Source organism: Mus caroli, chromosome 2 (genome assembly GCF_900094665.2).
Source record: "Mus caroli chromosome 2, CAROLI_EIJ_v1.1, whole genome shotgun sequence".
Classification (NCBI taxonomy): Eukaryota; Metazoa; Chordata; class Mammalia; order Rodentia; family Muridae; genus Mus; species Mus caroli.
Window position 1 is genome coordinate 113137410 of NC_034571.1, and position 11716 is coordinate 113149125.

General features: G+C 50.0%; 2 protein-coding genes across 7 annotated transcripts in view; both read right to left on the minus strand.

The window, feature by feature from the left end:
* Pla2g4f (phospholipase A2 group IVF) overlaps positions 1-7516 on the minus strand; it is a 13796-nt gene extending 6280 nt beyond the window's left edge. Inside the window, exons 1-11 of one of the 4 annotated variants that reach the window (XM_021155536.1) lie at positions 7303-7516; positions 6403-6475; positions 5695-5831; positions 5493-5618; positions 5152-5192; positions 4867-4909; positions 4394-4460; positions 1680-1843; positions 1450-1563; positions 1222-1259; positions 884-1022 (exon numbers count right to left, since the gene is read on the minus strand). In XM_021155536.1, the coding sequence (XP_021011195.1) occupies positions 884-1022; positions 1222-1259; positions 1450-1563; positions 1680-1843; positions 4394-4460; positions 4867-4909; positions 5152-5192; positions 5493-5618; positions 5695-5831; positions 6403-6475; positions 7303-7413 (1053 nt within the window). In that variant the 5' untranslated portion in view covers positions 7414-7516. The remainder of the gene's footprint in view (positions 1-883; positions 1023-1221; positions 1260-1449; positions 1564-1679; positions 1844-4393; positions 4461-4866; positions 4910-5151; positions 5193-5492; positions 5619-5694; positions 5832-6402; positions 6476-7302) is intronic. The other 3 variants (XM_021155540.2, XM_021155539.2, XM_021155538.2) reach the window with 3 other exon arrangements.
* Positions 7517-9943: 2427 nt separating this feature from the next.
* The window catches only part of Vps39 (VPS39 subunit of HOPS complex), a 41713-nt gene continuing 39940 nt past the window's right edge, over positions 9944-11716 (minus strand). For all 3 annotated transcript variants that reach the window (XM_021183447.2, XM_021183453.2, XM_029473727.1), the window contains one exon: positions 9944-11447. In XM_021183447.2, coding sequence (XP_021039106.1) covers positions 11372-11447 — 76 coding nt within the window. In that variant the 3' untranslated portion in view covers positions 9944-11371. The remainder of the gene's footprint in view (positions 11448-11716) is intronic.

Genomic DNA, 11716 nt, shown 5'->3' on the forward strand with positions numbered 1-11716 from the left:
GCTGGGATTAAAGGCATGTGCTACCACTGCCCAGCGAGAGAAGAATTTTTTTAAAAGGAAAAATTCATTTATTGAGGCCCTACCCCTCATAGATGACTCTGTTTGCAGATAGAGCCTATAAGGAAGTAATATGGTTAGAATCAGGTACTAGGAGAGGGCCTCAACCTGCCAGGACTGGTGTCCTAATAAGAAGAGGAAGAGGGCTGGACATGGAAGGACATCCCTGAAATACCAGCACTTGGGAGACTGAGGCAGGGGATCACAAGTTCAAGACTAGTCTGAACAATGTATGAGGTCAGGCCTTTGCTACTTATCATTAATACTTATCATTAAAAAAAATTGGGAGGTAGATGTGGTGGCACTTGCCTTTAATCACTACACTTGGGAGGCAGAGGCAATTGATTCTCTGTGAGTTCGAGGCCTACCTGGTCTACAAAGCAAGTTTGAGGCCAGTTGGGACTATATAGTGAGACAGTCTCAAAAGGGAGACTGGGGGAGAAGAGAGCTTCTGCTTCTGGGTGTGCACACACACACACACACACACACACACACACACGGGTTGGGGGGATGGCCATGTGACACCACAACAAGAAAGCAGATGTCTACTAGTCAGGAAGGAAGCGCCATGAGAAGCTGAATCTCTGTTGTTTAAACCACTCAACTGTAGTATTTTGTTGTGACAGCCCAAGCCGCTAAAGCTATCCACCCACTGCCAGGATTGTGTAAGTCTTCATCCGATTCCTGATGCTGGTCGTGGCCACTGGCTCTGGTGAGCTAGCCCATTGGCTCTTTTCATCCTCTGAGCTTCCTGCCATTTAGTAACCATACAAGAGCCCTCAAGGGGATTCACTGGATTGAGTCAAGTTCATCCTTCGTCCCTTACCTGGTCACAGTGCGGAGCCTCACTCAATCCCATCACCCGCTGCAGGGCCTTGGACACCACCTGCTTCCTCTTGTCCAGAAATTCCTGCTCCCCATCACAGAGGTCAAAACCAAGGCGCAGGTCCAAATCCCCAGAGCTGCTTCAGAAGAAGTAGATGAGTATGGAGAAAACCTTGAGTCCAGTCTACATTCTGGGGAGCCTCACAGACAATACCCTAGGGGACCTCCGTGGGTGGGAGGTGGTCCCCAGTAGCCTGGACCAAATGGGCAGAAAAGCAGAACCTACTAGAGTATTTCCCACTTCCAGATAAGCCCCTTCCACCAGCAATCCCATCTCACCTCATGTCTGCCTTCATCCTAAGAGTCACCTGCTGGCCCTGAAAGAGAGAGACAGTAGTCCCCTCATCCTCAATAGAGTCACACACACACACACACACACACACACACACACACACACACACACACACCTGTGGCCCTTAGTGCTCAGGTAACTGGCCAGTGTGGGCCCGTGCCTCTCTCAGTGATCATGGGGCAGGCAGGAGTCCCCAGCATCAGGCTAAATTTTACCTCCTCCAGGTCCACAAGTTTCGTTAGCTCCTCATTGAGGGGCAGAGAGGAGAGCAGGATGCTTGCCTTGTCCGTCTGGCTGGTCTGAGCCTCCAGCTCATCACTCAGGCCACTCTGTGGAGAAGAGAGCCGAGGAGTGGGGTGGGATGGAAGCAATGCCTCCCAGGCACTCTGGAGTCTCCTCCCACACGGCTCACTCCATTATGTCGTCCTCGCCATAGCTCACTCACATGGAAGACTGGGAGCTTTTCTTGCTGCTTTATGTGCAGCTTGGGGCTCAGCACTGGGTTCACGTGGAAGGTAAAGTTCACTGGGAGGCCTGGCTCCGAGGTCGGCTGCAGAGGCTGTGGCTTTTCATAGGCCCCAGGCACTGCCAGCTGGATCTGCCTGGAGCCTTAGGGCAGAGGGGCATATGTAAGCGTGGCTCAGGACAGTTATACCCTGATGACAGCAATTCCTCCTCTGGTTGGGAAACATACAGATACTAGGGAGGGAAGGGAATGGGTCAGCCCATAGCTTATTGGGCTGACGATTTTGAAATTTTTACATTAATACCTAACATGTAACTGATTATATAAATATCCACTCATTATTGGATTTGTTACCAATTTTCAACTGTTAATATTCCCAACCTCTTGACTCCATTCATGCATCACGTTCCTTGCTTAGGGAAGGTTTGTGGCCAAGGCAGGTTGCTGTGGCCTTAGCTTCCAAAAGTAATAGATGTAGGGAAAATGTAGAGGCTTGGACAAGGAGGTAGAAGGCAGAGCGGCATTCTGGGTACAGAGGGGTATTTATTGCAGAAGAAGAAGGGTTGGAGGTCAGCTCAAGCTAGCTGAGACCCAGGCTGAGAAAAGGCTTGGCAAGGAACAGCGGGGTCTCTTCCTGCCTTGCTTCTTAGCAGCTTTGGGAGGTGGTAGATGTCTAATGTGCAGGCCAAGGCATACACACTGCAGGACAGAAAAGTCCCAAACACATCACAGAAGCAATAATGACCCAAAGGGCTGGAGGACAGCCGAGGTCCAGATGGAATCCTATCCTTGCACAAGACGAATCCAGACTTCACATGCCCTGAAGTAGGAGAGACACCCGGGAAGGTGCCATTTCACTCCCTCTAGGGTTTATGGCCCAAGATGGAGTCAGACTACAACATCATGCACTGAAGAAATGCCAGATCTTGCGGTGAGAATGGCTTTGGAGTGTGGCAGATCTGTGGTTGGTCCTGGCTCTCCCATGTATTGGTTGTGTGACCCAAAGAGGATAGTGACTGCAGCTGCTCTAGTGGCTGCCACGAGGAAGTATGATCAAATAGATGCCACATGCTCAGTGTAATGCCAGATTCTCCATGTCACCAGAGCAGCCTTTCTCCCACAGGTTCCACTAACTGCCACGCCACCAGATTCCACACCCACATCTGATGACTTCCCAATATTCTTTCTCCTTGCCATGTTGTATGTGTGTGTGTGTGTGTGTGTGTATTCTCAGTTCCTTTTTTCCTCAGGGGAATGAATTGGATCAAGAGACACATTTCAGCAGTCCATTTGTCAAAGCAAGCACTCCACAGAGAAATCACAGAGGGCTACCACAAAGCAGGAGAAGCACTGTGAGTTCTGTGTTGTGGGTTTTAAGGAGGTTCTATGAATATTTTTGTATTGGGTGACATATTCAAAGTCAGAGTAGACTTAACATCCTTTTAAGACATCCCTCCCTCCCCAGGGTCCTTCTAAGAAGCAAAGAGGGAGGGGAAAAAATCACAAGCTTGTCATTTGTGAAGACAGGGACTTTGTGCACGTTTACTATGAAGGAGCATTCTGACTGACAGGAGGCACAGCTACCATGATGCAACTGTAGTTTTCTTGGTTAGCTCGTGTCTAGCTCTTTTGAGATTGCTTAAGGTTCCATGATGTCATGACTTTTAGTCGAGACATTTTGTTATTTTTGTTTAGGTTGTGTTGTGTGACATGCTCGTGTGTATGTGTGTGCGCACGCGCAAGGGCATGCCAGGTATGTGACTACCCATGAATGTGCACGCATAAGGAGACTAGAGGATGTTACTGTCCTGCTCTGTCATGCTCCACCTTGTTCCCTTGAGATTAGGTCTCTCCTTGAATCTGGAGCCAAGCTGGCCGCCAACAAGCCCCAGCAATCCTCCTGTCTGCCCCCCATAGTGCTGGGAGGTCCTGCCCAGCTTTTGAAGTGGATACTAGGGGTTTGAACTTAGGTCCTCAAGTTTGTGTAGCAAGTACTTTATCCACTGAGCCATCCCCTCAGGCATGTTTTTGTTATTTTTCTAAGGCTGAGGTTTTACATTGAGGATAGAAGCCTCAATTTTACACAAAAATGGCAGACTACACAAACTAGAAAGGAGACACACTATCTTTTAGGACTCCCTTCTCCCAACTTCTCAGGTCTTCTACAATAACAAAATGACTTTGATTCCTCCACTAAGGAAGTAGACTATGCCACCTGCATTCCAGCTTCATATTTAACCACATGACTTGTTGGGACCAGTAACATGTTAGTGGCTAGGATGTGAGTAAAGGCTTAAAAAGCATTTGCTCAATTGAGTTTGCTCTCTTCCACCTCCACAGAAATCTTTTTTTTTTTTTTTTGCAGGGGGGNGGGGGTGCTGTGTGTGTGTTGAGACAGGGTTTCTCTGTATAGCCCTGGCTGTCCTGGAACTCACTCTGTAGACCAGGCTGGCATCAAACTCAGAAATCCTCCTGCCTCTGCCTCTCAAGTGCTAGAATTAAAGGCGTGTGCCACCACTGCCCAGCCTCCGCTGAGATCTTAAGAGTATGTCCAGGCTGGTCATAGAGGTGGTCACTCTCAGCTGAGTCCTTGCTGTCCTCTCCCTACTTTAAGCAGTGAAAATGTTAAGAGCCACCTCTTTCCCATCAGATGCAGGGAGAAGGCAAGTTCTAAGGCTGAGGACAAGACTCACCGAACTCTCCAAGGGAGGCTGACTTGTCTCCAGTGACTGTGCCCTGAATTCTCAGACAGGGGTGAGCCTGGGGAAAGCAGATGCTTTAGGAGTCAGAGAGCTCACGGGGTCTGACCAGAATGGAGGGAGGTAGGAATATCCAGGGCCAGGGCCATAGCAGCTCTTGGTCCTTATTGGCAGGGATCTTTTGTGACAACCCCCAAGGTAGTGAGTGCTATGTTCTTCCCCAGGACTCATAAGAAGTGGGCCTTGGTGGAAAGGGGGCCCTCAAAGGCTCCCTCAGCAGTCAGAGTCCCAGGGGAGCAATGGCTACATGATGCCCATACAGGGTAGAGGCAGCTTCCTGTTCTTCACTCCCCTGGTGCATCTGCCTTCTAAGGAAGGACTTCCAGAGACACGTGGGCACCATGGATTCAGCCACACTCTCCTGCTCCCCAGTCCCACACAGTCCCATACCCATCTTCCCTCCTCACCACCAGGACACCATTGGTGACAACTTCAGATGCAGGCGTCTGACTGTAAAAGATGGAGGGATCGTGATGGGCTATCGCACCCTTTACTACGGCTAGTAAAACAATATGGCCCAGAGCAGCCCGGGAAGCATAATCGGGTTGCAATAGGGAGATTTGTCACCCAACATGCAAGTAGGTGTCAAAACCAGGCTGTCCTCTCGGGAGCCAGGCCTCCAAGGCAAGTGAGAGACTTGAGGGTTGGCATTTGGAGTAAAATGGATAGATACCAGGTCTAAGTAGACTCACCTCTTTTCCAGAGTAAATTCTACTTCCAGCTCTTTTGGATCCTACACAGAGGTGACGAAGGCATCAGTTTTCAAGAAATTTCAAAAATCTCAGGAGTTGCCCCTGCCTCCCACTTCTGCTCAGCTCTAGGGCCTAGGAGCTTAGTCTGGAGTGGCATCTCATAGGCTTAGGGGGCAGTAGCATTTCCATGTAGAGCATCATTCATGCAGAAATACATGCCAGGTACTGTTCCAGACTCAGCAGTGACTAAGGCCAAACCAAGATGGCTTCCTGTCAGCGGCCCAGGGGACAGGGGATCCTCTACTGGAGATTTACTTACTGTTAGTCCCGGCAGACCTCACCTGCTGCCTGGTGAAGTTTTTTGTGCAAGGCTGGCCTAGCTGGAGAGTACTCAGGTCAAACAGAATGGAGAAGACATTGTCACTGTCCAGGACATCCTCATCATAAAGGGCAAGCTCCAGGACGTTCTGGGGATAGGACTGAAGGGTCAGCATTGTGGAGGACATCATTGGCTGCCATGCCCAGCCCCTTACTGGCCCACACCTTCACAGCGCCGTGGATCTGATAGTGAAAGGTCTCATTCCATTCTGGGTCACTGCTGTTAACCACTGTCCTTGTCTGACTGGGGCTAACAGAAGCCGTGGGCAGCCACAGTCGAACATAGCAGTCGGCTTTGGACACTGCAGGTAAGTGGGGAAGGAGACTTGGCATCAAACTCTGATTGTTGAAAAGGTTTCCTGGAGGCTGGACTCAGAAAGGAAGGAGCAAGGGGAGAGGAGGCTGTCTGCCTGTGGTGTTCCAGGCTCTACTTTAGCCAGGTAACCTCCCACTCAACTGACAGAAATCCCCACAGCAGCCACAGTTCAAAGGATCATGTGATAGCCCAGACCATTGAGTAACTCCTTGAGATTGCCTGATTCAGGCAATAGAATTCTGTACCATGTGTGGGTACTGCCAACGCTCCTGGAAAGCAGGCATTGATGTGTGGCAACGGGAGCCTAACACACTCTTCAGAAAGTCTCCTAGAGTCAGTAGGAGCCTGAAGTCTGCCCAACTCACCCCTCCAGTGTGCCTGCCTGCCTCTATACCCCACACCAAGGTACCGTCCCTCCATGATTAACACCACCCTACCACCCTACTCCAAGAGAGCACACACACACACAGAGAGAGAGAGAGAGAGAGAGAGAGAGAGAGAGAGAGAGAGAGAGAATGAGAATACCCTAGAGAGAAGGAAAAGCAAGGGTCACTCACACTTATCTGTGTGCTGGATGTTTCTGGCCCTCAGCACCTTCACTTGAAGGTCGTAGTACGGGTGGGTTTCCTGCTGAAACAACAGAACCCTAGGAACTCAGTTCCAGGAAGCTAGGGTTGGCCTGATCTCCTCTCTCAAGTGTTTTCTGGCTTGGGTCTCTACTCTGTCTTACCATAGAACTTGCCTTGACCAGGTCACTAATGCTCCTATGCCAGGAGCTCTGGGAAGCTTTTGCAAGGCGCAGAGTGTTGGGTGGTCAGGATTGGTGAGGGGCCTGGAATCTGGGGACCAGCTTAACTATTAGTGTTCCCATGAGCAGCTAAGCTAGGTACGCATTATAATGGTCAGCCTGCAGCTGCCCTCTAGATGTGGCCTGGGCACTAGGATAATGTATTTAAGAAGGTCAAATACTAAAAGAGAAAGCCAGAACCCACTGCACCCACCAGCTTCCATGCAGGGACTGAAAGACCAACCAGAGGCAGGAATGGGCAAGGTGAGGGGAAGCCAAGTCTCCTAGCTTGGTCTGGTCTGATAAGTCACTAGATTGAAGACTGAGCTCAAAAAACAAAACAAAACAAAAAATGATGATGCCAGATTGCAGCCTTCTGGGTGTTAATCTACCCCTGAAAACCCAACAAACCCCTTCTCCCTTCTCTCCACAATGGTTATTCAGCTAGACTAGCACATTCCTGGCAAACTAACCACAGGCAACGGTCACAGGCTGCCATCATTTCTTTTTGGAGGCCTTGGCCTGCCTCTAGTTTGAGCTTTTCCAGGTTGTCTGTGGTATGTTCCACCCTAAATCAAACCCCAGTGCAATGGTTGGCTTAGTCCCCACGGGGTGCCAGCCATCTCCCAGGACTCCAGCCAGCTTTTCCCAAGTGAGATCAGTACATTACCCGCCTATGCTTCCATTGTGGTTCGCTCTTTTCTGTCTTCCGTAGCAGTATGGCTCCAAGAAGGGGCAGTCCCTTGCCTGCCAGCCACTTTGGCTGGAGAGTCCAGGGCATGGCCAGCAGTAACAGCTCAGGTCCCAGTAGGGAGCTTGCCTGTTTCCCAGAGCCACCCTTTCTCTGGCTATATTCACTGTCGCTCAGGTCTGACAAGTAGCACAGGAGTGGAAAGGGTGGAGCCACTGCTAGGCTGAGGCACTGGGGCTGGAGGAGGGGTTTTGAAGTACTCCAGGAGGGGTTTGAAGTGCTCCAGGAAATGAGTGGAGCCTGTTTTCCCCAGGCAATAGGCAAGTTGCTCCCTTTCCAAGAGTCTCTTGGGGTCCTGCTTAGCTCTCTGGTCTCCAACTCAGGCCCTGCTTAGCTGAACTAGTTGTGAAAAACAGACACCACTCCCATCCCTTGCCATGCATGGGTAGGGCAAGAGCCCGGATATTCTTGTTTTCAACTAGTCTGCCATTAGCAGAAGTCAGGAGGTACTATAATCAGTGCTAACTTCATCTAGCTGCCAGAAAACCCCACACCATCCTACTTTCTCCACAGCTCTTAAGCAGAAACATAGAAATCTCTGGTTCCAGTTTTAATGGGGAATCACTGACATTTATTGTCTCTTTTGGCCTCCATCAGTTATTTCCTTAACACAAAGGTCATGGTATGTCTGTACCAAAGCCACCCACACCCTGAAAAGATTCATTTCATGACTCCCTTCCTGGGTTGGTAGAAGTGCCTGGTGCTTCAGGCATAAAGGTGGGGGCATGGCCAGGTATTGTAAATAAGGACAGAAGAGAGGCAGGCCTCTCTATCCTTAAACTGCCAGAGATAAAGGCTTTAAAGTGTCCATGACCATTTTGAGGCTCCGGCTGCAACTGCATGTCATGTCCTTTCCTGTGCACCACAGTCATCTGGGTGGTGAGGCAGGGACAGTGGCTAGCAAAGGTTCCTAGGAGAGTGAACTGTTAGGAGACTCTTTTCATCTCTTTAACCACAACCCTTTCATATAGTGAAGGGTAGTGGTACACAGAACCCCAGGACAGGCAGGAGGCTCACTTGAACTCAGCAGTGTGAGACCAGTTTAAGGTACAAGACCCCCATCTCGACCAGGTAACCTCTACTGTCTCCCCTCCCTCACACATGCACAGCTGGAGGCTGGAACGACATCCACAAAGGTGAATTAACTCCCAAACTAACAGGCCATGCTCAGACCAGAAATTCCAGAACCAGGGGTGATGTAACTGTGACGGCCTGTTTCACCTCGGATAGATTGGAAGAGATCTGACTCAGAGATGGCTAAGTCCAGCCCCCTTGCTGAACATGGATAGTTCAGCACCTGGATCCCAGTCTGAGGCCTGGGGCTTTGGGTAAGGAGGGGCAGAGTACTAGCTGGCCGGGTGCTTTTGGGCTTAAACCATATTCTCTGCTGGGAAGCCATCTCCCCACGCCTCAGCAGACATGCCTCAACTCAAGTTCTGGCAGAAGATCTTCAGGACGGCCACAGATGGCTAGGGTGAGGGTATCACAGAGGGACCAAACTGGCATTCTAGAGCCAGGAAGTGAGCCAACTTTACTCTTCAAACAGAGTCCCTCCCTCTTACCAATTCCACATCTTCACAGGAGCCTTCTGGCCATAGATAATGAGCTTCAGGAGGCACAAAGCAATGGTGTATTAGATTCTGGGATTCCCAGAGCGATGATGGGAATATTCTGTGCTTGTGAGATCAGCCATGCATCCACAGCCACAGATGCTGTGCTCGCCACACGGATGGAGGCTTTTGTGAGAGGAGTGTTACTCTTTTTTAACTTTCTGATTCTTTGTGAATTTCACATGTACTCCAATCCCATTCAACTCTTCACATCCACCCTCTGCCCTTGCGACTCCCTCCCCCTCAAAGGAAAACAAACAAGATACTGTTGTGGAAGTAGTGCATCCGTGTGTCACACAGTATACCCTTTTGTCCAGACATCTTTACTTGGAAATGTTCATTACAATGAGTCACTGGTCTAGATCTGCTACACTATCAATACTGGATTCTCAGTGGGATGCATCTTGGATATTCTGTTGTTGCCCTGGGTCATGGAGCTCCTGCAGCTTTGGATCTGCAGGACTGGCCCTTTTATGTGCTCCAGCAGTTAACAGATGGGGTAGATGTTGGGCTGGGCCAATTCAAAGCCCTGAATCTGAGCCTGGGTGGTAGCCGAGTTGGTCAGCCCACTAGCTCTCCTGCATCCACACCACCAGTGTGAGTTCTCTAGCACTGCTCTGGCTAGCTGCAACAGACAAGAAGCGGGGCCAGCTCCCCGACTCTCTTGAGAGAAGTGTTATTTTTACTGTTTTTCATAGTTACTAGCTGTCTTATCTTATCCTTCTCTCTTAGCTAAGCTACTATCCCCTTATCATTTCCATTAGTCTTCAGAAAGGGGAGAGGGAGGCTCAGGAAAACTTTGTTTTTCACTTATGTTTATTGAGAAGCAGCCTCCATCATCCTTAGGCTGGAGCTAAGCTACCCTGCTCCCCTCCCCAGCCCTCTATGAAGGGCAGGATCCTGGGAAGAAAGGATGGAGTTTAGGAAAACAGAATTAAGTATGCACACCATCCAGGAGAAAATACAGGCTTTATTCTACTGCTTCAAACACAGTTCATAAGAAGGGATGCTACAAGCCTACCAGGTAAAAGGGCAGGACTCACATGATGGCACAAGTTCTGGTCCTGTCCTATGGGGAGTGGCCTGGCATCCCAGTGCCACTCCCGAGGAAGTGCATTTTAAGATGGTGCAGATGGGTTCATGGGCAGCACTCCTTTTTTTTTTTTTTAAACTTTATTTATGGGTGTGTGGCCTGCATATATGTCTGTGCATGTGCCTGTGCCTGGTGCCTGTGCCTCCAAGGCCAGAAGTTGCTGTGTACCTCTTGCTGCTGCGTACCTCTTGCCGGCTCCCTGACGTACTCAACAGAGCCGCTCCTGCATTACTCTTTGCCATTCCTCAGTGCCCCACAAACCCGCACGCCCTCTCATCACTATTGGTTTCTGGTCAGTTGTTCCCTGTGTGCAGTGAGACATACTTTACCAAGCTATCCTAGCTCGATCCTCCAGTCTTGCAGAAGAAAGGCCAGGAACAACTATGGCCAGGAAAGCAACAGGACAGAAAGTGGCTAGAGCGGAGGAAGATGCTCAGTGCTCACCTATAAAGACTCAACAGCCTGTCCAAGCAGCTGGTGAGTGGCTGAGGCAGGCACTTCTACAGAGATCCTGCCTAGACCACACACCCTGCACAGTGCTGCCCCGGGGAGGTACCAAAGCCTACACCTACAGAAACTTGTGTTCTTCTACACATCTTAGTAGAAAAGTTCAGCTCCTGAGACCCTTCATACAATGTCCATGACAGCTGCTCATCAGGGCCTCCCATTTGCCACATTTAAGTATTAGATACTCTACCTCCCAGTCTACACAGTGAGAGGGGAAGCATGGATGGTACAAGGGAAGAGATCCAGGGGTAAAATAAATAGTGAGGAAGAAAAGGAGACTGAAAACGGAAGGGATAAGCAGGGAGACTCCTGGAGAAAACATTGGCAGTATAAACAGCCTGTGGTCAGTGGGCTGGCAAGCTCTAGTGCTAGGCTCCCATGGGACTCTCCAGGCCGCCATGCTGGGGATCTTGTGAAGCTGCGCAGTTATTGTAATAGAAACTCACAGTCAACAACCCCATGGGTACAAACACTTGAGATGAAATCTCCTTGTCCAGGTGATTGGTATACAAAGGCAAGACGGTGCATTTCCTCCTGTCCAAGCAGGGGTTAAACTCCTGGAATTGTCTGCAACATAACAGCGTAAGATATAACTAATCTCTTCTTCTAGTAAAAAGCCGGCAATGCCAGGTGACAAGTCCAGTTAATTCAGAGATGTTCCAGAGAGCAAGGTGGCCAGCATCATCCCTGGTAGCAGTCCATGGTTCTCAAGGTGGCTGCTCCTTCAACTCTCTGGGAAAGCTGAGCTGTCTACTGCTGAGTGCTTGGGCTGCCGGGCTCAGGTGTCGGCTGAGTTTACCTCTTTGGAGCAGAAGTAGTGCACAACCACCCCATTGGGGTATCTTGCAAATGCACTGTGTAGAAGAACAGCTGAGAGTGAGTGGTGTTCTACATCTCCTCCAGCACCTGCAAGAGGCATCAGCCCCAGAAGCCACCCCCAACCCTACTCCAGTACCTCTGGACCAGAGCAGGAGCTATGCACCACCCCAGTGCACACCAACAGCTTGTGGCTCCCTCAGTGCAGGGTCAGGGTGTAGGTTAGCGGGAGTTGGATCTTCAGTAGCACCAAGTAATCACTAACCAAGCAACCAGGCAACTAATCACTAACCAAGCAACCAGGCAA